At 39.4% G+C, this 27,222-nt stretch overlaps 1 protein-coding gene across 3 annotated transcripts in view; it reads right to left on the bottom strand.

Moving 5' to 3' along the window:
* KLF12 (KLF transcription factor 12) overlaps nucleotides 1-27,222 on the bottom strand; it is a 450,263-nt gene that overhangs the window by 121,801 nt on the left and 301,240 nt on the right. For all 3 annotated transcript variants that reach the window (XM_004284271.4, XM_049700997.1, XM_033414043.2), the window contains one exon: nucleotides 1,078-1,213. In XM_004284271.4, the coding sequence (XP_004284319.1) occupies nucleotides 1,078-1,213 (136 nt within the window). The remainder of the gene's footprint in view (nucleotides 1-1,077; nucleotides 1,214-27,222) is intronic.

Below are 27,222 nucleotides of genomic sequence, written 5' to 3'. Positions count from 1 at the left end.
ACCCTCACAATGGTCCTATAAAGTACGTATTCTTTCTTATTACAGATGAAGAAATATCTCAGAGTGGTTAGTTAACTTGCCAGATGTCACATGGCTATTAAGTGACTGAATGTGAACTTGAATCCAAATCTTTCTGACTGCAATTTCATTAGATTTTCCATATCCTGTTTCCTCTAATATATAATATACCTAGTACCTATTTATCATAGAGATTCATTTTATACACCCTCACATATACACACACATAGGCTTTAAATTCTAAAATGCCCTACTAATTTTTTTTTTTTTTAATTTCAAGGCCTAATTCATGAAACAGAGTAGATATTTAGTCAATACCTGGGAAAAAAGAATTAATATATGGGAGGTAACTAAGATCATTTTAAGTAAAGTGTTAATTAACTTTTGTGTTGGCAGTAACAGTGGCTTAATTTAAATCTTCCTCTTCTTTAAAATTATGTTATTAAAAATTATGCTAGAGAAAAAATACACATGGACTAGTCATAGGTGAAATTCTAGACACAGAACTGACAATGATGAAAAAGCAGCTATTTTCAACGAAAAAGGGCTAAACTCTAACTCTGTGTTACAGTTAAAGGAGTGAGAAACGATCCCTTTAAAAATTACATATGATTTGAATGTTTCAAAGGGGTAACATAGTATCTTCCAAATTTTAAATTTCAAAAAAGCTGTTCTGTACTCTCCTATCAACACAAGATAATACTGCCTGTCATATTTTACCTCTCTTGACTGTTCTATATGAATAATGAAAACAATGATGATAATTAGATAGTGACACTAGAAAAGAACAATTTTTGTTTTCAGAGTTAAGGAGAAGGGGCGGGAAGTATTAAAAAAGAAGTCTCATTTCTATTCAAAATACAAATTTTCAACTACGCAAAACACTCCATGTTTCCCCTAATCTCCTCCCAGAGAACACAAGGCTGAATGGAAAGATGCTGACACATGTGCCCGTTCAGAGCTAGAATGACAGGTCTGGGGAACAGGAGATGCTGCTGTTTCCATTATCCATTGAACACCTTGGCAATTCTTATTTCATCCTGAGAATGTGATACTTACTCTTGTACTGCTCTGGCTATGGAAAGGGCCGTAGATCCAGTTTCATTAACGCTATCTAAGGTCACATTTGGCAGGTCATCATCATCACTGTCACTTTTACTTTGTCTGGGAGATAGGCCTCGGGGGTCCATTTGTGCTGGGAAAAAAAGGCATATATAATGAATTAAAATTAGTGTGCAGAAAGTTAACCTTGTCCTGGACCAACATCAAGCATGGAATGTCTCTTCTGTGTATGTCACACACATGGAATTCTCCAGAAATCCCAGGAATTAGTGAAAGCGACGTATTTTATGGACTGAGCACGCACTGACTCTTATCCCTTGTTCATCTGATTTATAAAACCTCCATCAGCTCTCGGTAGTTTCAGGGGATGATTATGGAATAGAAACTGTAAAATCTACAATATTACCAACTTCTGAGAAGCTGATTAGGTAGCTCATGAGTTACTGTTCTACCCTCTGGCTTCTTCTTGCTTCTGCAACCAGAGCTCTGGCCATTTCGTTGCACATTAGCACTTTCCCTGGAAGGTGGAGAGCAGGAGGGAGAGAAGGTTTTATTTGCTTAGGGCTCCCATCAGAAGCTTAAAGAACGACAAGGTTTACAAGACTAACATAAAGGTTTAGGTATCCTTCATACTACAGTGAATCCTTGTTCACAGTTCGTTGTTGCTCTAAGTGGAGATCTGAGTGCAGGAAAATGACTGAAGTAGTAGCATTTTAACTGTGTCTACATGTGCTAGAAAGTGCCCTTCATCTCTATGCTGATCTCATTTTCCAAAAATGCATTTCTAGATAAGATCCTCCTTCCGCTGCAAACTGGCCAAAGCAGGACATAGCCTGATGTTCTGACTCCTGTTGATGGGGACCACCAGATCCTTTTAAATGAGAGGATCGCCATCAACATTTAATATACTAATGTATATTTTAAAAAATAGATTTCATTCCCACCGCCTTCTCTTTATGAACAGCTTTAGCAACCACCGCCTAGGATTTCCATCAGCCCTCTCAGCTGAGGCACGGAAGAAGCACACCTTCTAAATTAAAAGTACTGCGCTAGCTACATAATTGCATTGCTAAAACATATGACTTCAACCCTCAGCCAGCTCCCTCAGCCTGCTCTTCCAAGCTGCCTACAAAAGATTTCTGAAACCACCACTAGCTGTAAAGAGAAGCAAAATACACTTAAAATCGTGGTTACAATGACATTTGGGTACATTTACAGTTTCATTTTTTTTCTCAAATCATTTTTTTTTCTTGCTATTACTGTGCATCATACATTAGGTAGAGCCACAGGAAAATGCTGATATTTTCCCATTTTTTAAACCACGAAAGACAATTTCTCATGATTCTACCTAATACTTACCATATGAATAGAAAAACTATACCTAGAGAGTTCTGATATATTTCTAACTAAACTTGGTTAGGAAGGAGCGAATATCTGTTGAACCTAGGGTGTGAGTGTACTTGACATACATTCTGCCTGTAAGTATAAACACGAAAATGTACTTTGAATAGTGGACGTGTTTGGTAAATGTTGGCTAAATTAAAGAGAAAATAATGAAACTAATCTAAAGCTGTGGTCCTTTGCTGATGACAAATTTGCCCCCCGCCCCCGGCAAAAGACATCTGGCAATGTCTAGAGACACACTGATTTGTCATAACTTGAAGGAAGGGGGATGCTACTGGCACCCAGAAGGCAGAAGCCAAGGATGCTGCTAGACATCCTACAAAACACAGGACAGTCAGTGCCCCATGACAAAGAATGAACCAGTCTAAAACGTCAATAGCACCAGGCTGAGAAACTTTGACCTAGAGATTTAAGAGTTTGGACATAACGGTGTTGATGACTTTCAATTGCATAACTATGTTCCAGTTTCAAAGTCACTAGCGACGAAATTAAATCACACATTAGATTATCCATCTTTTCTGGTTCTATCCTCAAATAAAACAATTCACTGTCATGTGACTTGGCACTCGTAACTTCCACCGATACAGCACTCACTCACTCCAACGCCAGGAATGAATTATGCAGTGACGCTCATTAAGAGTCCTTGAATGTTGTCTTTTTACCACATGGTAGGACAAAGACTTTCTTTTCCATCTGATCTCTAGAGATTTCTTAGGAGAGGGATGTTGGAGAAACTCTTTGTAGAGGAAAGTAACCAGTCCCACAATTATGCAATAACAGAGAGCTACTTAAGTATTCAGTCATTCCAAAGGCACTGAAGGCATCAGACCATTTAAGATTTATTTTGGCTACAGGCAACAGAAACTGGCTCGGGCTAACTTATATTAAACGAATGTACTGGAAAGATACTGGGCAGCTCACAGAATGGAAGGTAAAGCTGAACAACCAGCACTCAAGTAGCCCAAGACACAGAGATGATACAGGCATTTCAACCAGGAATTCATCGATAGGTTTCCTCTGGGCCCATCTCACTGTAAAATGATTCATTTAACAATCGTTCACAACTGCTCAAATTCAACCAAGAAAATGAGTAATAGACCTATCTAGGCTTCCAAATCTCATACTGTGTGGTGTTACATACACCTGGAAACATCAACAAGTTAACATTTCAAGTTCCTGAAACACCATGCACGAAGACTCCTTTGCCAAGATATCAAATTAACAGATAGCCAGAGAAAAGGGAATATTCTGGTCCCATCTCTAGCAAGACAACTAGAGCTCTCACAGGTAAGTAATACAACTCAAGGAAGACACAGGCGGTTAACCAATAAGCGATTTGGCTGTGAAAGTTAGTCTCGCTGTGTGAGATTCCAAATAACTGGTGTGAGAGTTGATCATCTAAATTATGTTATGTTGCTATCTTAATGAGAGTGTAAAATATGTTAAATACGATGTCTTTTTTGATGTACTTTTCAGGAACATTATAATTGAGGATTTCTTTCCAATAGTTTCAATAAATATTATGAAATACATCTGCTGCCATCATGCTGGGAAACTCTTTTTACCGTACCTTCAGCCAAGTCGAGGAAGTAATTAGAAAAGCTTCTTAAAATGTGCATTGCTGGGCTTCCCTGGGGGCGCAGTGGTTGAGGGTCCGCCTGCCAATGCAGGGGACACGGGTTCGTGCCCCGGTCCGGGAAGATACCACATGCCGCGGAGCGGCTGGGCCCGTGAGCCGTGGCCGCTGAGCCTGCGCATCCGGAGCCTGTGCTCCGCAATGAGAGAGGCCACAACAGTGAGAGGCCCGCGTACCACAAAAAAAAAAAAAAAAGTGCATTGCTGATTAGGTCAGATGATTAGTTTATCTAAATACTTGCATAATTCCACTCTATTTTTATTAAATGTGGGGTAGGGACATTTATCCTAGTTAACCTCCATTAGTCTTTGAGTTTCTCAGCTCATTTAGGGAACACCAATTCTTTGGGGTGCCCATGCAGAGAAAATGGAAAAGTTACCTGGGCACCAGAACCAAAAACGTACCTATTTCCCGAAGTAAGAGAGCAGCCGGAGAACTATAAGCACCTGAAAAGGATTTACATTTGAGACTTTATTCCTCTTAAATGAAAAAGGGATCAGACACGGGTGGGTACTCCAGCTCATTGCTGGTGGAAGTGTCATCCCCGAGGTGGAGGTACTGGGGAACGCGGTGTGAACTTCACTCCATGTCACACAAACTCTGGAAGATAACTGCAGAACCCCCAACACCTGAAGTTGAACCTATCTACCCTTTCAAACACCCACCTATAGTCAATGTCACTGTAAAGATCATCCCAATGAGTCGTGTCTCCCTGTAGCCAGGCTCTCGTGGGGCTCCTTCCCCCAGTGACTCTGGCCTTGGCTCGATGACTTGAAGTCACTTTAGACCGAGCAGACACATTCCAGACACCAGATGACCACGTCCATAGGAGTGACCAGCGTGAGAACAGCCCGGCTAAACCCATTCCAAATTTTTGACTCACAGAACTGTGAGCAAAAAAAATAGTTGCTATTTTAATCTACTAAATTTGGGAGTGATTTGTTACACAGCAATACAAAATCAATGTAGTGAAATAGGAGGGAAGGGGGGCAGGGCACAGCATTTGAAAGAATGATACATGCCGAGGACATGACATAAACTGATTAGAACAAAATGGGTCCAAGATGGTGGACAAGTCGACGTCCACTAGACCTTGAGCCTCACTATACACTCACTGTAACACATCAGCAAGCTAAATGACACACCCACAGGCGCCATAACAGTTCCAAGGATCCATAAGGATCAAAAAGTGGGCAGTGGCACAATTCCTGGAAATCCCCGCCCCTTCCCAAAATAGCTGGGAAACTCCTCCCACTCATTAGCCTATGGAATTACCCTCCCCTATAAAAACTGACAACCCCCATGCCCTGGTGCCTTTCTCACCTTCTGAGATGGCCCACACTCTGTCTGTGGAGTGTGATTCTCTCTAAGTAAATCCACTTCTTACCCATCACTTTGTCTCTCGCTGAATTCTTTCTGCGATGAGACTTCAAGAACCTGCTTCATTAAGTGCTGAAACCAGGTGTGTGATCTCAGTTGGAAGACTGTGGGTTTTGGCCGGGTTTGAGTCCCGGCCACATGGGTTCGAGTCCCGGCATGTGGGTTCAAGTCCCAACCTGAGGTGCACGGTTTCAATACCAGCTACTCTCCCAGCTCCTTCCAGTGATTTCCTGGCAACGATGTGGAAAGACTTCTGCTACAGTTATAGTCAGCCTATCACACGCCTCTCTATTTCCCTCCCAAGAGGTAATCTGGCCTCCAGTGGCATATACTTAAGTGGGCTATTAATACAATAAAGGAAAGTAAATGCCACGTTATTTTACATTATTTACTTCTTAATCCAAAATGTGCACAATGGATTTACAGGCATTTTGTCTTTAAAAGCGTCTTCTTTGATCCTTGACCGTGCCTCATACAGGCTTCTATGGGAAAGGGGCCATGAGTTGGCATTATTGCTCTGGTGGACAAAGCTTTTCTACCCAAGTTCATAGTTCACGGGAGGCTCAGATGGGCAGAACTCCCAGGTACATGATCACCAAAAGCTACACTCCCTATGTTTGCCTTTCTAGAACTCCCATGAAACATGGAAACTTTACTTTCCCCCCACATAACAGTGGACTGACACAGACGCAGTGGCATCAGCATCCCTTCTCACCTCCGTCACCTCAGGCGAGGTGCTCTTCTAACCTCCTTGGAAAGGAACTGGTCCATTCAGCTATTCTTAAAGGAAAAGAAGCTTTCCCGTTATGTCACCATATTTACTATGTATAATACAATCATCTTTGAACACACATGGAAATTTACAGACGAACATTTCCTAACCAGAAGGAATGCATTCAATCGCCTTCACCTCCGCCCATCAGGGCTGGAGGGGAGAGGGGTGCACGTGGATGGAAGCGGGGTGAGGCAGTCGGATGGGCAGCTGCCGTGCTGCCAGCCTTTCTCTTCCCCTGTCGGCCACTGTCAGGCTGCCTGCTACCTGCAGATGTCCTCATTGCTCGCCCTGCCAAGGCTGAAGCGTGCCCCAGTTACAGAAACCCTGGTTTCCAGGAGGGCCGCTGCTTCCCTAGAAACAAGGGCAGTGGGAGGATGAGGGGGGGGGGGAAATGGAAAATGAATGTATGGGGGGGAGAATTCCTAGCATCCCAGAGTAGGAGAGTCTCCTTCAGCACTTTCAATGTAGGAGTGCTCCAAAAATGACAGTCATAGAGGGTTTTTAGAATAAAAACATGGCTCTGGCTTCAGAGAACATGGGTGAGACTCCTGGCCCCGCCACTCATCATTTACAGCCATCTGGCCTTGGGCAATTGATTTCCCACCACTAACCCTCAGTTTTCTTCCCCTGCCATTGCCGCTGTGAGGAGTAAAGGAGATAATATATGCAAAGTGTTTAGTACCCTGCCCTGCACTTAGGAGTCAGTCATCATTCTGTTTCATCCTGGCAGTACGTTTAGTACTACTACTTCAGCCTTCCCTTATATCGATATAATACTATTTACAAAGCCCTCATCTTCCCCTGGACTTATTCAAATCAAGCATTTTTCTTTTTAAATGTACCTAAGCTGAAAATACTACTAGAGAATATATATACCTAAATATATAATACCTAAAACCACTACTTCTTTTAATCCAAACATTCCATACTTAAGATGGTTTGAGTTACGATTTTTCAACTTTACAATGGAGTGAGAGCGATATGCATTCATTAGAAACTGCACTTTGAATTTTGCTCTTTTCCCGGGCTAGCAATATGCCCTACCAGACTCTCTCATGATGCTGTGCAGGGCAGTGAGCCCCAGCCCCCAGTCAGCCACCCAATCACAACTGTTCACAACCGATACACTTACAACCATCCTGGTTTTCACTTTCAATACAATATTCAACGGACTACATGAGATATTCAACACTTTATTATAAAGTAGGCTTTGTGTTAGATGATTCTGCCCAACTGAAGGCTAACGTAAGTGCTCTCAGCACGTTTAAGGTAGGCAAGGTTAAGCTATGATGACCAGTAGGTAAGGTGCATTAAATGCATTTTTGACTTAAGATATCTTCAGCTTATGGTGGGTTTATCGGGATGTAACCCCATCTTAAGTCAAGGAAGATTTGTATTCAGTCAACAGATATTTATTGGGTACCTATGAGGTACCAAGCACTCTTCTGAGTGTTGGGGAGAAAGGAGAGAACAAGGTAGATAAAAATTCCTGGTTTTGTACTGGGGCCGGGGCAGGGGAGACAGATAACAAAAATAAATAGAAAAGAAAACCACATCCTCTGTTAGACAGTCAGTGCCATGGAGAAAATAAAACAGGGAAGGGAGGGTAGGTGTCGCTGAGAGGCAGGGTGACAATTTCAGACAGGGTGGCCAGGAAGGTCTCACGGAGAAGGTGACACCTGAGCCAGGACCTGGGGGAGCTGAGGGACGCTTGCATATGTGGCTTATTTATTTCGGTGGATGGGGTAGGATATTCCAGGCAGAACAAACAATAGGTGCAAAGGCTCTGAGGTGGGAGCAGGTTTTACGTGCCTGAGGACCTGCAAGGAGGTTATAGCTGGAGCTGAGACTCAGAGGGCAAAGTGCATGAGGCCAGACAGAGGAGGGTGGGCACGAAAGCCTTGAGGGCCAGTGGAAGGATTTTGAGTTTTGTTCTGGGTGGGAAAGGAAGCCACTGGGAAAGATTAAGTAAAAGGATGACAGGATCTAAGTTACGTCATTTGATCAGGATCACCCTGGCTATACAAGCACAGGGGGAGATCCAGATGGAGATACATGCAGGAGAATCATCAGTGATATTAATATTCCCTAAAAACTGCACTAGCTTTTCTCTCCTTGGTCACCTCATGCTGGCCACACACGGTCAATTAAAACTTAGGTAGAACTTTCTTACCTGCAGGGCTATGAAGCACGCTTTTCATAATACATTTGTACAACTGATGTTCTGACCTCATTTGGTTTCAGAGTATCAGTTGCTCAAATACATACTTGATTTTTCTAGCATATCAAGATAGATGATGAGAGAAAAACACATAAGTAAATAAAGCTTGACTCAAAGGACGGTGGACTCCAAGCTTAGAACCAGCTCTCCTGGGTTCCACTCTACTTACTGATGTTTCTACTACGCTCTGCTTCTTACTTTCTTTACTTTTGTTACTGCTAATGTGACTATGCCTCTACATAGAGTAACTGTGATTGTTTAGATAACCCCCAATGGAGATTTAAAAATCCAATCAATTATGCAAATCCTGGGATGTTGGTACTCTGCAGATACAATACGCAACTTACTTATTTTTTTTTCCCAATTCCTCTCTGCACATGTGTCAGTGTTATGGCTTCTGCCCCCATTATATTAAAAAATAACCTCATAATGTTCTTATGATTCCCTGGTGCAAGGTCCCCTTCTCAGTGATAATGCCATCGGACCTCTCTGCACCTTTCAAGACTGTTGGTTATCTCTCTTCATTTTCACTTGCAGCCTCTTCTTGAATCTCTCTCCCGCCTTGATTTCAGGGGTGGGCACATTGAGGCTTGCCACCTTCTTCTTTTTTTTTTTTGCTATACGCGGGCCTCTCACTATTGTGGCCTCTCCCGTTGTGGAGCACAGGCTCCGGACGCGCAGGCCCAGCGGCCATGGCTCACGGGCCCAGCCGCTCCACGGCATGTGGGATCTTCCTGGACCGGGGCACGAACCCGTGTCCCTTGCATCGGCAGGCAGACTCTCAACCACTGCGCCACCAGGGAAGCCCTCCACCTGCTTTTATAAATAAAGTTTTATTCCAGCATGCTCACGATTTTGTCTCTGGCCGTTTTAGGGCTCAGACGGCACAGTTGAGTAGTTGTCACAGAAACCATATGGCTCGCCATAAAATACCACCTGGCCTTTTGGAGAAAGCATTTGCTGACTCTGCTGTAGACTGTTTAATTCTCTTGGGTCTCTCTCCCTCTTACCTTCTTCATCTCCTCTCTCTGCATATACCTAAATGTTAGCTACCCCTTCAGACTCCACTACCTACCTTCTTATTTCTGCCTCTCTTTATTGGTGACCTTCTCGTAATTCCAGACAATTCCACAATTTCAATTACTATCTCAGTGGAGATGAACACCAAATTCATGTTCCTGTCTCTAACCTCTGCCCTAAACCCCAGTTTATTTACATTTATATTTCCAGCATCCTACTTCACCTGACTGTCGGAAAGTCATTTCAAACTCCGGTCCTATACCTCTTTCAAGTCTCAATGGAAAGACCCATCATTCTCCTGGTCACCCAGGTTCAGAGCTCTCATCATTTCATGTGTGTCCCTTTCATTCAACCAGCTGCTAATTGCTATTGCTTTTACCCCACAATTTTTCTCGAGCCCCTTCCTTTCTTTTCATAATAAACTCAATAAACTCCCTCAAAGTACTGCTACATAAATTTGTCTTCTATAGTATTTCTCTAGTAATTAAATGAATGCAGGACTTTCCTCAAATCACTCTTCATTTGAAAGCCTTGAATTTTCCCCACCATGTCAACAAATAAGGTACAGCAGCGCCCACTAACCATCCTACAATTTCATTTTTCATTTGGAACACTTATGTGTCTTATCTGCAAGGCCCCTGAATCCAGCTACGTATGGGTATTCCCTTCTACCCACAATTCAGTCAACAAAAAACCTTCCTTCGGGCTTCTCTGGTGGCGCAGTGGTTGAGAGTCTGCCTGCTGATGCGGGGGACACGGGTTCGTGCCCTGGTCTGGGAGGATCCCACATGCCGTGGAGGCTGCAGAGCCTGTGCTCCGCAGCGGGAGAGGCCACAGCGGTGAGAGGCCCGCGTACCGCAAAAAAACACACACACACACACACACACAAAACAAAAAAACCTTCCTTCATCAACTTTCTTTTCATTTTCTAAAAAAATATAAACTTTCCTTTTTAAAAAATACCTATATTTTGTACTTAAATATTTTCATGGCACTCTTGCACTTCCCATTTTGAATTATACTTAAGCATGTACTTATTTTACATCCCTTTTTATTCCATCTACTCCTTGAAAGGAGAGACCACATTGATTACATTCCCTTGTACACAGTCAAAAGTAACATTTACTGATGAAGATGATGGTAATAAATGCAGATCTCTACTTGAAATGATCACAGTGGTTCCCAGCTGGCAAAAGATTCGTCAGTATAATGATAAAAGTGTATGTTTCACATTTTATTTTAAAAATTACATTCTGGCTTATATTCTAATATTAACATTTGTGGGGGGAAAGTCACAATCATTAAATTTCTATTCCTCTATGAAGTCTTAGATAATTCTATATATTTTTTGGTTTGTATAGGTCACAGGGTAACATAGGAATGAAAATGTTCTTAGTTTTTCTTCATTTTTTAAACTAAATTACATTTAACAGGCTTTTCTTTCCTTTCAGGAAAATATTTTAAATACATCAACATACCTATCATTTCTATAATATGAGTTACTGCTTGGAAACTGCAATAAAGGAATTCAATGCTTTAAAATACAGCTTAAAATTAATGCTTGTTGAGATTATCACAACAGCAACTAGGGTTTCATTTTCTAAAGAATCATGACTAAAACTACTTTTCTTATTTATAAAAAGAAAATGAATAGAGATTTACAATTGTCTTGTGTTCACTGGAAGTATGCCTTAGCTCATAAAAAGCTTTTGTGATCAAAAAGAATTCATAAAATTTTCCATTAATAAGTGGAGTTTTACTTACACTAGCCTTATGTAACTCTCCAGAGTCAGCCAAGAGCCCTGAACTCTAGGAGTCCTCTGAGATATCACTATACCACTATTTCCCACTACCTTTCCATTTTCTCAATTCATTGCAACTGCTCAAAACCCAACCTAACCAGCTCCAATTGATTTATTCAAAACTGAATCTACTTTAGTCAGAGATGATTTAGAATACTTAATAATAAAGTGAATTTGTGGTGAGTACATATGGTGCATAATGAGATCATCAAACTCATTCTCATCTGTAAGGCACAAAGAAGATGATTTTAGGCATTAATCCGTGGCATTTTAATTCACTTTTCTTATTTCACTTAGTTGGTCTCTCTGCTCTGTGTTTTCTGCTTCGTCACCTGGGTACAATTGAATCTTGCAAGAAACAGATTGAGATCTGATATAATGATTTTAATACCACTAAATCATAATCCTCAATTTAAATATAAGGTGCTTAGATATAAGAAAAGAAATACTTCAGAAATGGCAGAAAATCTACCTTGAACTTAAGAGTTCTGTTTCTATATCAGCTAAGCTCTGTATAGTTAGTTGGCATGGAAATGACTTACACTTACAAAGAAAGATTCTTTGCTAGTTTCAAAGTAAAAAGGTTAAAAAAGTGGGCACATAAAAGTACCATGGCATGTTTCGAATCAATGTTGCTATTGCTTCTTACCCCTCTTTAAATGGTTTGCTTTCCGTGCCTCATTTTACAATATACTTAAACCTGCCAGATTAAAAGTAAGTCATGGGGCTTCCCTGGTGGCGCGGTGGTTGAGAGTCCGCCTGCCGATGCAGGGGACATGGGTTCGTGCCCCAGTCCGGGAAGATCCCACATGCCGCGGAGCGGCTGGGCCCATGAGCCATGGCCGCTGAGCCTGCGCGTCCGGAGCCTGTGCTCCGCAACGGGAGAGGCCACAACAGTGAGAGGCCCGCGTGCGGTAAGTCATGATATGTAACAGTGATTTAATTCATCCTATTAGACATACAGTAGACCTTTGGAATTCTTGAAGATTTGTTCCAAGACTAGTAAAAATCCTCAAATTTGTAAATTACTGACACACGCTGTTGGGTCTCTCTACAGCTTTCAAGACGATTGGTTACGCCTCTTCACTTTCACTTCCATCCTCTTCTTAAAACTCTCTCCACCCTTGGCTTTGGGAATGGGCACACTTGTCCACATACCCTGTAATACATTTCCATCCGGAGTTATATATCTCTTGTGCACACCTTCCCATCATATTTTTTAAAATTTTATTAAAGTTTTCTTTCTCATTTAGCAATTTACCCACATACCCACACACACGCCTCTCCCCACAGCAACTCACTAGTGTTACTGTGTGGGCCACAGGTAGAGAGCACAAAGCATGGCTGAAATGAGTCCTGCAGTTTGGAGGCTCAGGCAAGAACTGACTCCCATGTTGACGTGACTTGTTAGAAAAAGTTTTAACTTGTGACTTAGCAAAATATAGGTATTACATAACAGACTTGTAGGGACACTTGTGAAAAGCCAACATCTTAGATGTTCTACCTGTCAATGCCAGGGTCTACTGTGTTAAAATCCCGGAAAATAATTTTTTTTATGAGGGCAAAAGTCAGTGCTAACTCTTCTCTTTGCAGTGCATTGTTTGGCTTCATCCTAACCTGGGATGAATAACTACTCAAAAATGACCTGTAAATATCTTTGGGCCAAAAAGCAAGTATTGTTACATTTTCTTCCTCTGTTTCAACCTAGGCTGAAGGATGTGTTTGCTCACATCCTCATTTTATGCAAACTCCAAAGAGAAATATTTGCTCTGCAAAACTGGATTAAAGGTGTTTTCCATATCAATTCTATGTTTGATATGCTTTTAGAAGAAAGGACAATTCTATTAGTTCCCCTCAACCCCTAAGAAGCATGCATTCTCTGTTTGGGGGCTTTGTTTGTTTTTAAAGAGATGTTATTTTGATGCTTTGCCTAAAAGCCCCCCTTGGGGATGATAAATTACCTAGCCTCTGAGATCCCCACCATCTGGAAATGGAATCATAACTTCCTTTGGCTTCGGGTACAACCACTACTTTGGGGCTCATTTGCACAGACCCCTTCCTGAGCGCATGGTCAGGGAAGGAGCCCATACAGGCAGGTGACGCTCTCTCCAGAAATGACTCCAAGAACAAGGTCAAACTCAAAATTCTACCTAGAGACAGGCCACGTGAAACAATATATGCTAATTAATACATGCTATATTGGAAGAGGGTGTAAAAGGCATACACTTGTCTTTTTAGCTTTCTTAACTTTCAACTGGGTTTACACTAACTTCTTTACGAAAGCCCATCTCGGTTCTGTGAGGAGAAGAAGATAAGGGCTATCGTAGAGGGTGAGGTCTCAGACTTTCCCAAGCCAATGTCTGGTAGATTGCATCATGCTTGAGGTCAGTATGCTTAGATGTTAAACACACACAAATATTCGATATTGTTTTCTTTGAATATAGTAATAAGGAAAAATAGATTTTTCTTTTTGGTAAAAACTACTGACATTTATGTGTGGATGACTTCTAAAACGTATAATGCTCTAACAGTGTGCATTCTGAACATCATCTACCCTGACTCCCTTCACGAAAGCTGCCAAAGTCACCTCCTCAGCACTAAGCATCAGCTGGCCCTGAGGCCAAGCAGAGAGCTGAGAAGCCCGGATGGCTCATTATAATCCATGCACATTAGTATGCTAAAAATAGAGCTCTTCCTCTGTGTCTACCCCATTCAGGCTATCAATTAAATAAGATGTCAAGGACCAAAGCAACTAGTCGGTATTGTTATTCCTTTTTCCTCCTTCAACCACTCCAAATCCTGAAAACTGTTTCCTCCCATTGTCTCTCCCATCCAACCATCTTTGACATAAAAATCACAGTAAGATCCTTTTTGACCCACCTCCTAGAGAAATAGAAATAAAAACAAAAATAAACAAATGGGCCCTAATAAAACTTAAAAGCTTTTGCACAGCAAAGGAAACCATAAACGATGAAAATACAACCCTCAGAATGGGAGAAAATATTTGCAAATGAAACAACTGACAAAGGATTAATCTCCAAAATATACAAGCCGCTCATGCAGCTCAATATCAAAAAAAGAAACAATCCAATCCAAAAATGGGCTGAAGACCTAAATAGACATTTCTGCAAAGAAGATATACAGATTGCCAACAAACACATGAAAGGATGCTCAATATTAGAGAAATGCAAATCAAAACCACAATGAGGTATCACCTCACACGGGTCAGAATGGCCACTATCAAAAAATCTACAAACAATAAATGCTGGAGAGGGTGTGCAGAAAAGGGAACCCTCTTGCACTGTTGGTGGGAATGTAAATTGATAACGGCCACTATGGAGAACAGTATGGAGGTTCCTTAAAAAACTAAAAGTAGAACTACCATACGACCCAGCAATCCCACTACTGGGCATATACCCAGAGAAAACCATAATTCAAAAAGACACATGCACCCCAATGTTCACTTCAGCACTATTTACAATAGGCAGGACATGGAAGCAACCTAAACGCCCATGAACAGATGAATGGATAAAGAAGATGTGGCACATATAGACAATGGAATATTAGCCATAAAAAGAAAGAAAACTGAGTTATGTGTAGTGAGGTGGATGGACCTCACTACAAATAGTCTGTCATACAGACTGAAGTAATGAAGAAAGAGAAAAACAAACACTGTATGCTAACACATATATATGGAATCTTAAAAAAAATGGTTCTGATGAATAAAGGATAAAGATGCAGACGTAAAGAATGGACTTGAGGATACGGGGAGGGGGAAGGGTAAGCTGGGACAAAGTGAGAGAGTGGCATGGACATATATACACTACCAAACGTAAAATACATAGCTAGTGGGAAGCAGCCGCATTGCACAGGGAGGTCAGTTCAGTGCGTTGTGACCACCTAGAGGGGTGGGATAGGGAGGGTGGGAGGGAGACACAAGAGGGAGGGGATATGGGGATATATGTATACATATAGCTGATTCACTTTGTTATACAGCAGAAACTAACGCACCATTGTAAAGCAATTACACTCCAGTAAAGATGTTAAAAAAAAAAAAAAGAAAAAAATTTTTAAAAAAAGGAAGATAAAATAGGAAGAGCCATCTCACATATGACCCAACAGTTGCTGTCACACACTTACTTATAAAATTTGAGTTAAATTATTTACGGCTTTTTTTTTTTTTTTTTTTGCGGTACGCAGGCCTCTCACTGTTGTGGCCTCTCCCGTTGCGGAGCACAGGCTCAGCGGCCATGGCTCACGGGCCCAGCCCCTCCGCGGCATGTGGGATCTTCCCGGACAGGGGCACGAACCCGCGTCCCCTGCATCGGCAGGCAGACTCTCAACCACCGCGCCACCAGGGAAGCCCCTACGGCTTTTCTTTGATGCCATTTTTATTTAAGAAATTCCACACACATATATGATAATCACCTATTTATTCTCCCAAAAGATTAAAAAATCTCAACACTCACAGTATATCTTTCAGATCATTAAAAAAAGTAAAATATCCCAGAAAGAGTTGACTCTTTGCATTTTTTCCCCTATTTTGTTTCCCTCTTCCATAGTGTCCTAGTGTATATAAGTTTTAATGCTTTAACTCTACTCTGTATATATCAATGAACAACCACCAATGCAGTTGTGCTCTATAAAAACCGTATATAATATTATATTCTACAATTTCACATTACATTTGAGATTTATTTATAGTCTTTTCATTTAAAATTCTGCTAGTCTAAAGTCATTCCATGTGTATCTTCTCCCAAACACAAGAAGGACTCAGCCCAGTGAACATTCCCACCTTCCCCAAGTTCTTTTTCATTATAGTCCAAAATTCTGGTTCGTTTCACTGTTAGGAGTTAATTAAACTTTCTCTCTTCATGCAGATATTTATCTATATTTTTAAAACCAGTTCTAAGCTCACCTTCCCTTTCAGGTTCTTTTCTTCTTTCAAAAACATATCCTTTAGTTCTTTCAGCATATTTGTGTGGGTGGTAAATTTAGCCAATATATGTTTGAAATTTTTTTTCATTTTACTGTCAGTTGAATTGACTTTTGTTGAGAATAGAATTGCAGGATCCCTCACTCCGTGGTTTGAAGAGACTACGGGCATTGCTTTCCAGCATTTGTTGTTGTTGACACCCTCTGTCATTCTTTAATTCCTTTGTAGAAAAGCTTTTGAGATTTTCTTTATAACTCATGCTTGACAGTTTCCCTGCTATGTGTCTAGATGTGGATTTATTTTTACTGACTTGTCTATAGTCTAGGATTCATGTCATCCCTTAATTCTCCAAAGTTCTCAGATCTTCCTCTGAATACTGCTTTTTTGAATATCGTATTCTATCTATTCCTATTTTATGGAAGTTGTTTTAGATAAATGTTGGAATACTTTAATTCATGCCCATAACTTTTCTTTTATATTTTTGTCAATTTTTCTTTACTTTGCCTTGTTTTCTGGGTAAAATTCTCAGTACAATCTTTCAATTCATATATTCTTCCACTGAAGAACTTTCTCAACATTGCCAAAACAAGAACCTGGGAACTAGCCTAGATTTATTTTTTCATTCATCCTTGACATCCATTTGGGCAATGAGTTCTGTCCATCAGATGTCCAATTCATACTGCCTCTGCAGCGGCCTTTGGGAATTCTTACCTGGCTTCCCAAAACAGCCTCCTAACTTTTCTCTTTTCCTTTATTGTCACTATATTCAGTCCTTCCTCCACAAATTTGAATATTACCATGTCACTCCCATCTACTTACAAGTCTCTCTCCCTATAGTGTTTGGTAAATACAAACTCTTTAGTTTGGCATACCAGGGCTGTGATGACCAGATCCATGGATACCCCTGGAACCCCATTTCCATTTCTGATAAATGCCCTTCACTTGAACCATACCAACCTATCTACTTGTATAATCTCCCTATCTACCAGGATGCAGTATATGCTCTTTCATATTTCTAGGACGTTGCATCTTTTTTTTCAATTGCCTTTCCTTCCTCATTTATGTGGATAATATAAGTAACACTTTCCTCTGAGAAACGCCCTTCTCCTGAAGTCACAACCACCCCCTTCCAACTCCCCAGCTTCGTGCTCCTTTATGATATATCACTGTGAGTCTACACTTATCTGTATTACAGCACTAGTCTCACTATAGTTGTCTCCCTCATCCACTTGACTATGCACTTCTTGTGGGCATTGTCTGTGCATTGAACTTGTGGCTGAATCATAAATGTGCGTTAATCAAATGAGTAAGTGAACGGAAAGGAATACATGGGATAATTCCTGGGTAAGGCAAAAGTTTAAATAAATAAGAACTAAATATTTTTTAAAAATTTTAATCTGGTAGTTCAAATTTATTTAGTTTTGGTAAAAGAATAAGAAAGCAAGAAAGAAAATAAATGGTTTTTATACTCATCATGTTCAGTCAATAATTCATAAATATGAAGACTTTTTCCCCTATTTAAATGGCACAACATGGGAAAAAAATTCAAGAAGTTTATATAATGAGTCAACTAATTTCATTTAGTTTACAAAGTATTAAATACAACAGTTTCTAGGTGGTATCATTTTATAATATGAATATATATACATACATACGTCTCATGTATTTATATCTATATATACATGCTTAAATAAGGTACACTTCCAAGCTCTTCTTTGAGTGCATTCTAACATGCCCAGATAAGACATGACCACTGCACCCTGTACCTTACAAATAGGCAGAGCCCCTCTAAATAAACCACCCACTGGCTGAGGTATGGAATAAGTAGTGTTAACAAGTAGAGTCTAAGTGTGACAGCTAACTCCTGCCAATTAAGCATAACTCTAGTTTCAGTGTTTACCATAATAAAAAATACAGAGCACGACACTGAAAGATCACTATAAACCGTTCAGTGGCTTACTTAGACTTATGAACTGAAAAAGTTGTAACTTTCCACTTATATCAGATCATGCAAAATTCTACAGGTAAAACTAGTTTAAGTTACAGCTGAAAAAGGGTTTACTTTTTAAGTGTGAGGGGCTTATTGTGGTGATTAACATAAAAAATGATCACAACGGGCCAAGGAAGGAAATAAAGGGGCCTGTTAATAAGTTGTCCTACTTGCAAGGTAAATAATGAGGTAGTAAATGGGAGGTATATAGTACCTTGATTACTGTAGATCATACCAATGGGCACAACGATGCCAGGAAGCAAGGGCTCACCAGTTAGTGCCCATTTGTTAGATGAGAAATGGGTCATGTTCCGTGACAACCATGACTCCGAGAATATACTGGAAAATATTTACTTGCTATCACGTATCATGGTACCAATCAATTTTGGAAAGCATACAAGATATTTTACTCTCTGCTAAACTTCATAAAATAGTAAGAGAACTATTGAAACAAAAACATAGAAAAATAGTATATGAGACTCTGAAGAGAAACTGACACAAAAACTGGAAAATGTCAGATCTTACTCTGAAGCTATTCTCTGTAACCAAACACACATTTTATGGAATTTATTTTCCAATTCTAAAGAAGGCATTTTGGAACATCTGCTACATAAGCTAGGATAATTCTAAAGCTGTAATGTTGTCATGATTATTTGCTATTGACTAGTGCTCAGAATTTTACTGAACTCATTAATCTAAGAAAAATAAATATAATTATAACGATACTAATAAACGCTGGCTGTATCTTTATTTTGTAGTTTCCCCTTGTGTTTTTCAGAAAATAACCACTACCAGAGCGAGGCAAGACAGAACAGGCACATCTGTGTTGTATATGTCTGTCTAAGCAATTCCCTGCTCACGAGAGCTCCAGGCAGGAACCAGATATGTCGAAAAATGACACAGATGTCGATCTCTGAAACTCAGTGAACCACACTTTGACAAAATTTCCCTGCACCTAGGAAATGTTAACCTATAGCTCAAGGCTGTTGTTTTCAGTGCTGCGAGATGCTGGAGAAAATGGAAGTACATAATATGGTACCATAATGTCAATATTTAGCAACATGGAATTACCTCATGCATTTCATATACATACTTGATTTTATTTATTTCTTTTTTATTTTTTTAAAGTTTAAGAGTGTATAGCATTGTCTTTTTTTTAAAAAAAAATATTTATTTATTTATTTTTGGCTGTGTTGGGTCTTCGTTTCTGTGCGAGGGCTTTCTCTAGTTGTGGCAAGTGGGGGCCACTCTTCATCGCGGTGCACGGGCCTCTCACTATCGCGGCCTCTCTTGTTGCGGAGCATAGGCTCCAGACGCGCAGGCTCAGTAGTTGTGGCTCACGGGCCCAGTTGCTCCGCGGCATGTGGGATCTTCCCAGACCAGGGCTCGAACCCGTGTCCCTTGCATTGGCAGGCAGATTCTCAACCACTGCGCCACCAGGGAAGCCCATACTTGATTTTATATATAGATAATTTCATATGTAATATTTTACACCTTGACAGAAATAAAATGATTTAAAAATACAATGTACCTAATTTGAAAAAATATGAAATGGGGCTATTTAATATTGACAAATTTTCTAGATAACTAAGGCATACCTTTTTAATTAAGGCAAAGTATGGTAAAAGTATTAAAAGGTTGTGATTTTATTCAAGGCTCTATCACTAATAAGCTGTAACCTAATAAGAAGTAGAGGAAGGTACACGAGTCTCAGTTTTCTTATCTGTAAAAGACAAGCAATAAAACCTATACACTGGTTATACTGTAAGACTTAAAGATGATTGATGTATGTAAAGCACCAAGAACATATAAGCATTCAATTAAGGTTAATTATTTAAATGATTTTTAGTAAATACGAGATTTATTACATACTTTGTCTCCTACTTCAAACAGACTGACCATAATTCAGCCTTTCCTTCATTACTAATGGTCATTATTTCAAAAGCAATTATTATGCTGTAATAAAGTATTACCTCCAAGGACTCAAGAGCTGTGTAAGCCTATTTACTGCAATCCCGAAAGACCTTGCTGTGATTTTTCAAGTTCTTATCTTAATAATAATTTTGACACCTCCTTTGTTAGCTGCCACTCTTTTGCCCTAAGTCCACCTACAGATGAAGGGAATTTCCTATTTTGAAAGGGGGTTTGGCAGATGAGAATCTCAGAGGGTTTTGAGCATCTGTAGATTGGTAACGCAAAATCAGTAACTTCTTTTCCTAAGGAAAACTACAGAAAGTGAAATGCTACAGTTTTTGTGGCTATTGGGAATACATAAAAAAATCTATTGAGACAACATTTCAGGGGACATGAGTTATAAAAATTGAGAAATATACCTCTCCTATATTTTTCTTTTGCCATTTTTATTCACCATTTCCTCTCTACACACAGCAGGAAGAGTCATATTCACAAAGGATGTAAGAAGTACATCTAAACTAAGAGTTAAAAGGCTTTCTCTTTCAGAGAAGGAGAATCTCAGGTCCTCCCCTATAAGTAATTCATAGTATATATCACGTATGCAATGTATATGTTATACCCTATGCCATGTGTATGTGTGTGTGTGTGTGTGTGTGTGCGCCTGCCTTATAGCCTAAGATTCAGTAAAGCTCCACTATTCTTCATTCTTTACGTACCCTTCATTCTCTGTCCTCATTGTTCACTCTTTTCCTTGGCTGGAATACTTCTGCCTACTGCAAGTAGCAAAGCCTGATGCTTCTTTAACTTCCACGTCAAATGCTACCTACTTTACCTTCATTGTAACATATGACTTCCTCCAGGGTCTAATTCATGTTCTTTGCAGATTTACAACCTAAGTCTCTGGAAGGTCTCCTCTGTTTTAAAGGGCTCTGTGTGTACAGAGGACTGACGAAACATCTACTCCTAACAAAGGCCACACCAGAGATGATTAGGGAGCTCTTGGATTTAGCACAGACGAGACAAAAATGCAATCATGAAATTGACAATTCCTTCTAAATGCAGAAAATTTGAAGCAATTTAGCAAGGCTCTTTTAGATTTGTGCTTGGGTTTGCTTAATATACCTTTAAAATCAGAGATTGGTGGAAAGAAACGAAATCTTTGTTTTATGGCTGCAGCAAACGGGCCCCACCATGGTAAAAATGTCATTATTCTTTCTCACAAAGAGACATTCGGTGCATAGTGCAAATTAAAGTAGCATTTTCCTTCTACTTAAGGTTCCTTAGATGAAACTTATGTTTTTAAAATGCACTGCAAACACCAAAAACTGATTATACCGTTATCAGCTTTTAAATCAAAACAGCTTGCTATCTGGTAAGGACAGGAGAACTGGTCGATTTATTTCATGAAACTTTATGTACAAAGAGACAGTGTCTATGAACTTCATGGAGACACTATAGAGTCTGGAGGGGTAATTTTTATTACAATTTATAGTGGGATTATCCATACTCCACAGTCTTCAGATTTTATTGAGATTTTATGGTACTGTGATGCTGACACAGTTAACTGCAATGGGATAGGAGGTGTAATTTGTTTCACCTTGACTGGGAAATGAAATTGGCATTACTATTACATAAGAAACCTCACAGACTCTATTAATTGCCTGGATCCAATCAAAGCCATTATTTATCCTAGTTTCACAGGCAAACTATTTTACCTGAGAGTAAAACAATAAATAAGAACTGGCTGTAATTTTCATACAGCGATATCTTTTCATTAAGACTGTTCAGAAGCCATAAGAATATGTCTCACCCACAGGGGTTCAACTCCAGAAACCATTAAAACCTAAATCATATCAAGCATCTATAATGTACCACCAAATATTATTCTTCAGTATTAAATGCAATGAAATAAAACAAACTTGGGAAACAGTAGAAACAATACACTCAAAAACACCAGGGAATTACATATGGCCCACTGACATAAGAGAGTAACAGCTCTGGGAATGATATTCATTCATTCTGCAAACATTTATTGTTCATTGTGTGCCAGACACTGGACAAAGCAGTAAGGCCACGATATAGATATCATTATAATAAAATTTTATATTATATATAATATATTTGAGCCACATATATTGAGCCAAGAGAATATATTTTACATATATGTATATCTATGTGTATGTGTATGTATATGTTTATATGTATGGCATAAATTGTAATACAATTTGGTATGTGTCTTTCTAGAAAAGAAGGCATCTGAACCAGGTCTTTTTCCAGAGAAAGAAAAGGCTGTCCAAGAAAAGGAAACTACATGGATAAAGGGAGAGTTGTCCTCATGAAAAGCCATGGAAATGGTGGCTGAGACATGAGACATATTCAGTGGAATGGCAACAGCCTGGCGGGGAGGGGTGCTGGGATCCACGCTGTGAGGATATGAGAACCCTGCTGGTTTCCACTTTATGTTGTTGCTTCTTCTACTTCACCATACAGGGGAAGGTTCCTTTTATGTTTAGGGTTTAGGACTAGAGACCAGCACTGGCCATGGCATTCTAACTGAGCACCTCATATAAAACACTGCACCTACATTAATTAATTCATTTGTTCATTCACTAAGTATTTATTGAACATTTACTAGTGTCAGGCACAATGCAATGTGTTGAAAAAATTGTAGCTAATGAGGCCCAGATGGATTTGGGGAGATGTCAGCCTATTTCATCCTGTGAGTGAGGATTTATAATAATATATACTGCATTATATAAGCAACTACAGTTTTTGTCAACAGAAAAGTTTATTCTTATTGTAGGTCATCCCAGTCCCACTAGATCTTTCTCGCACTGAGAATCTGAGAAAACCATCCATGGGAATATCTTTCGAATTCTACTCCGTTTCTACTGAGCTTTTCCTAAGTCCCTAGCTACTGAGAAGGCGGTTCTCTGATGAATTCTCCAAGGGCTACTCCCAGTTATCAGTTTCACCAAATCTCCTATTTTCTGTCTTCCTGCAGTCCTGCTGTCCCAGACATAACTCTCTTTTTATTTTTTCTCTGTGACATTCAATAAAACTTAATAGTTCACAAGTCGGCATATACGTGCGTCCACTAACCCAACAAACACAATCCATAGTTACAAAAAAAAACTAAGCAAAGATACATAGAAAGTAGCATTTCATTTCTACTAAACAGAAGTCACATACAAATGTGCAGGATGGGAAGTAGGACAAGTGAGTAGAAGGGATGCTTCTTAAAAAAGGAGATAAGTTAGGTTTCGAATTCATGTTCGAGTTTCACTTTAAAAGAGCATATTCACTGAACTCCCTGACAACCCTAAACCAGCTGGGAAAACCCAAGAGCAATCATAGAAGAAATAACTTGATTCCATAGAGTTCCTCCAACTCTTTCCGTTCACAGTATTTTAAAATCCCACCACTAGATGGCAGTACAAAGGCTATCATTTTCAATATAGGTTGCTTAGTTCCATAATACATCACTTCTGGGATAGGTGATTTGGTTACATATAGAAGAGAAAGAAGAATCAAGCTTCAAGAAAAGGTAGAATGGTGAAGGGTAGAGGGAGATGGAGAAGGACACCTGGGAGAAGAAAGAAGACAGAAAGGGAGGGGAGATGGGAGAGTGAGAGGGTAGAGAAAAGAAGGTGGAATCAAGAAGGGTATTCGAGAGGGAGATGGAAAAAAAGAGAAAGGAAGAGGGGAAAAAATCTGAATTAAAGGTGACGGAACTCCATGTAGTGTCGTTCAAACTTCTGAGACAGGAACTACAGTAAGAAATACGTATTTCAATATGACTCAGTACACAGACAGTATACAGACACACACAGTACTGCACTTGCATGTATGGAAGTAAAAGTTTCATGATATAATACTTATTTGGGTGATACTCTCATATTTCTTAATCAATTCCATCCTATTTAATGTCTTTAAAATGCTGATTATAAGCTAATAAACTGATTTCAAGATTCATCAACAGGAAAACGACTCACAGTGTGAACAGTATCATTTTAGTGTATTGTACACTAAAAAGCAGGCTTTTGAGAGAAGTTATTTTAAAAATCGCCATAGTGACATTTCTGGCCATATAACTGGTCCATAAGACATTTGTTGATAAAATGAAGAAAAACGATGGTGAAGACGCCTGGTCATGAAAAACACATACAACTGGCCAATGATCAAAGCAGCATTTCCCCCACATGAAGGTGGCTGGAGGAAAGATGGAGTACGTAATGATAACTCTGTAAATTGGTAGCTCTTCTTTTATTTATTAGACAGAAAGACAAATATCAATTTGTTCTTTTCTAAAGAACACAAAGTGGAAGAACAGTTAATCAAATTCTCCATTAACAATGGAGAACGGGCAGAGAGAAGGGGCTGAGAAAATAGTAACAGAGCTTGGAATAGAAAAAGAATTATTGTTGAGGGAGTGAGAAAAAATCGGGAGACAGAAACCACAGCCAGAGGGTCATAAATAATTAAAAAGCCAATTTAAAACAGTGCTGGCAAGGATTCTAAGACCAAGTTTCCCTTTTGGATCTTACATTCTTCCTTCTTTCATTTGTTCTTTCCAGGTCTTAAGAGTCACTAGGTAAAATGCCCATTTGCAAAAAATAACTATATCTATATAGATATATCCAGATAAGGATAGATATCTATATCTCTCCATATATAGATATATCCATCCAATACCCAAAGGTTTCTTGAAATGAGTATATAAGTCCAAACGTCATCAAAAGAATCCTATAAATATCTGCAATCTGATATGTAAAATAAGAATTTCCTTGCAGCATAACAGCACCTGTACTATTTGAAATTAGAAGCTTTATATTTAAATAGAACATGACTTCAGGAAAGAAAAAACTTGTTCTTAAAAAAGGAAACTATAGAGGAAAGGAAAGATATTATATTTCAAGATCCAGTATGTTAATGTTCAGTGTGTTAAATATTATCAGAGAAAACTTTTCAGGTGTGGTGAAAAATGAATATAGAGACTAACCTAAGACTAAATACTAGTAATATATCACATTTAAGCATCTATCTATTTAAATATAAATTAGACCTCTTTATCATAGGAGGCACTTGACCTAACAAATTAAAATGGTGTGCTAGGTATCACTTTATAACAGAATGGACACAAATTCCACTTTGGTAACCCCTTGCTTTAGCTACTTTATCTATTGAATGGGTTTGTCTCCTGTCTATTATCTTTGCTTCCTTACATAATATCTATCTCTGAATGAAGTATCACCTCTCTCTTAATGGGGATCCCCTCTGCAGGCCATACTTTTTTCTCTTCTTTTCCCCTTTGTAATTTTTTTTACTATTTAACTGCGCGGGGGAAAAGCCAAACTCATTCCTTGACATTTTACAGTTTACATTTACAGTTTTCTCTTTTCTGCTAATTCTCCTAGAACAGAACATACAATTTCTGTCTCCTCTCTCAAGACAGTTATTATCATCAAATTTTAGACCCAACCCAGTCTATGCCAGATAAAACAGCGGAGTCGACAGATTGTGGGTATTTCAGATAAACAAGAGCATAAGAAGCCATTTTTTTGATGGAATCCATTCAACTTCCTATGGATGCAAAGAAGTGAAAAAATACAGATAAGTTTCTACTCCTTGTTGAAAGTCAGGTAAAAACAAACAACAAATGACCAACGTTATCTATATAAAATATTCTGACCTCCTATTTAAAATTCAGTTTTTCATAAATATTGGCTGCCTTTCTATTTGACATGTTCCTGTCTTATAATGACAGTAATAAAACTCTCAAGTCCTATCAAAGTCTAAATTCAAGAATAATAAGCCCAAAGTCAGCAACTATCCAGTCCTGCTTCCCAATAAGCAACATTAAAAAATTAACAATAAAAGATTGAGTAACTAGATGGTTTGTCAATAGACATTAAATTCAGATTTAAAATAGGAATCTCTATCTAGTAGTTATCATACTTAATTAAGCATAAGTAGAAGAATACATTTACCAAAGGAAGCTGTGGTAGTTTAATCACTCAAGAAGCCAAGACAACCATATACATGAGCATAAGTCAGCTGCCCTGGACTATTCTGGTCCTATGGACAGATGACACCAGGAATCCATTGAATGGTGAACTAAAAGAGGACAGTCATGTGTAAGGTAGACAGGAGAAGCAAGTCTGTGACAAAATGAACCTGGACCTGAAAAAAGATACCACAAACATCAACGTTGGGAAAGCTGACAGCAGAAGAAAACTGGCGACACAAAGAGATCTGAAATGCAGTTTCATGGGAGCAAAACTCCAGCTGCATTAGACAGTCAGGAGCTACAGTCACAACCTCCAACCAGCTCTGCAGCAATCACTGCAATGACCAGATTTCCCTTCACAAGTATAAATGGCCTAGGACTAAAAATACACTTGTGGCTTCTTTCTGTGGGCTGCTGAGAAAAGCAAAAGCCTATAGGAAGAAATGGGGTTTGAGTATTTCAGATTTGCTCGCAGCCACGGCCCTTTGAAATTCCTGAACCAGTGCTATGGGAAAAAGGTATAGTTTTGGAGGATTCCTCACTTCATCTACAAATAATATAAAAACAACACGCTTTTATTAAAGGAGATGACGAAAGAAATGACATGCTCAAATGGCTGCTGGCTTCTTAACAGCAGTAACAACATGCTCTAGTCAGACATCTGGGGGAAAAAGTACTTTAAACTCAAGGATTTTATCCTATAAATATATGGGCAGGAATAATGCACTTATGACCCATAATGAGTTATTTTTCAAGTATGACACCATTATAATAAAAAGTCTTGACGCAAGAAACATGTTTTGTAAAACTTCTGGTAGGCTGGGCTGCCAGGGTTGCATTTTCAGGAAAAAGAAAGTGGCTGCATAGGAAGCGAGCTGAGCTTTTTCCGCTGGGCAATCTCCCTTTTTACAGTCACGGGGACAGCCGGTGGGTTTGGGTGGCTAAGGAGAAGACAATATGGGGAAAGGGGGAGAAGACAGACCAACAGACCATCTATATAACGTAGTAAAGAAGGATGCAATAGTGGTCAGGGAAGAAAATTGGGCAACAGTGA

This window comes from Orcinus orca, chromosome 18 (assembly GCF_937001465.1).
Source record: "Orcinus orca chromosome 18, mOrcOrc1.1, whole genome shotgun sequence".
Taxonomy (NCBI): domain Eukaryota; kingdom Metazoa; phylum Chordata; class Mammalia; order Artiodactyla; family Delphinidae; genus Orcinus; species Orcinus orca.
Note: the sequence above shows the minus strand (reverse complement) of the source record. Positions and strands in the feature narration are given on the sequence as shown.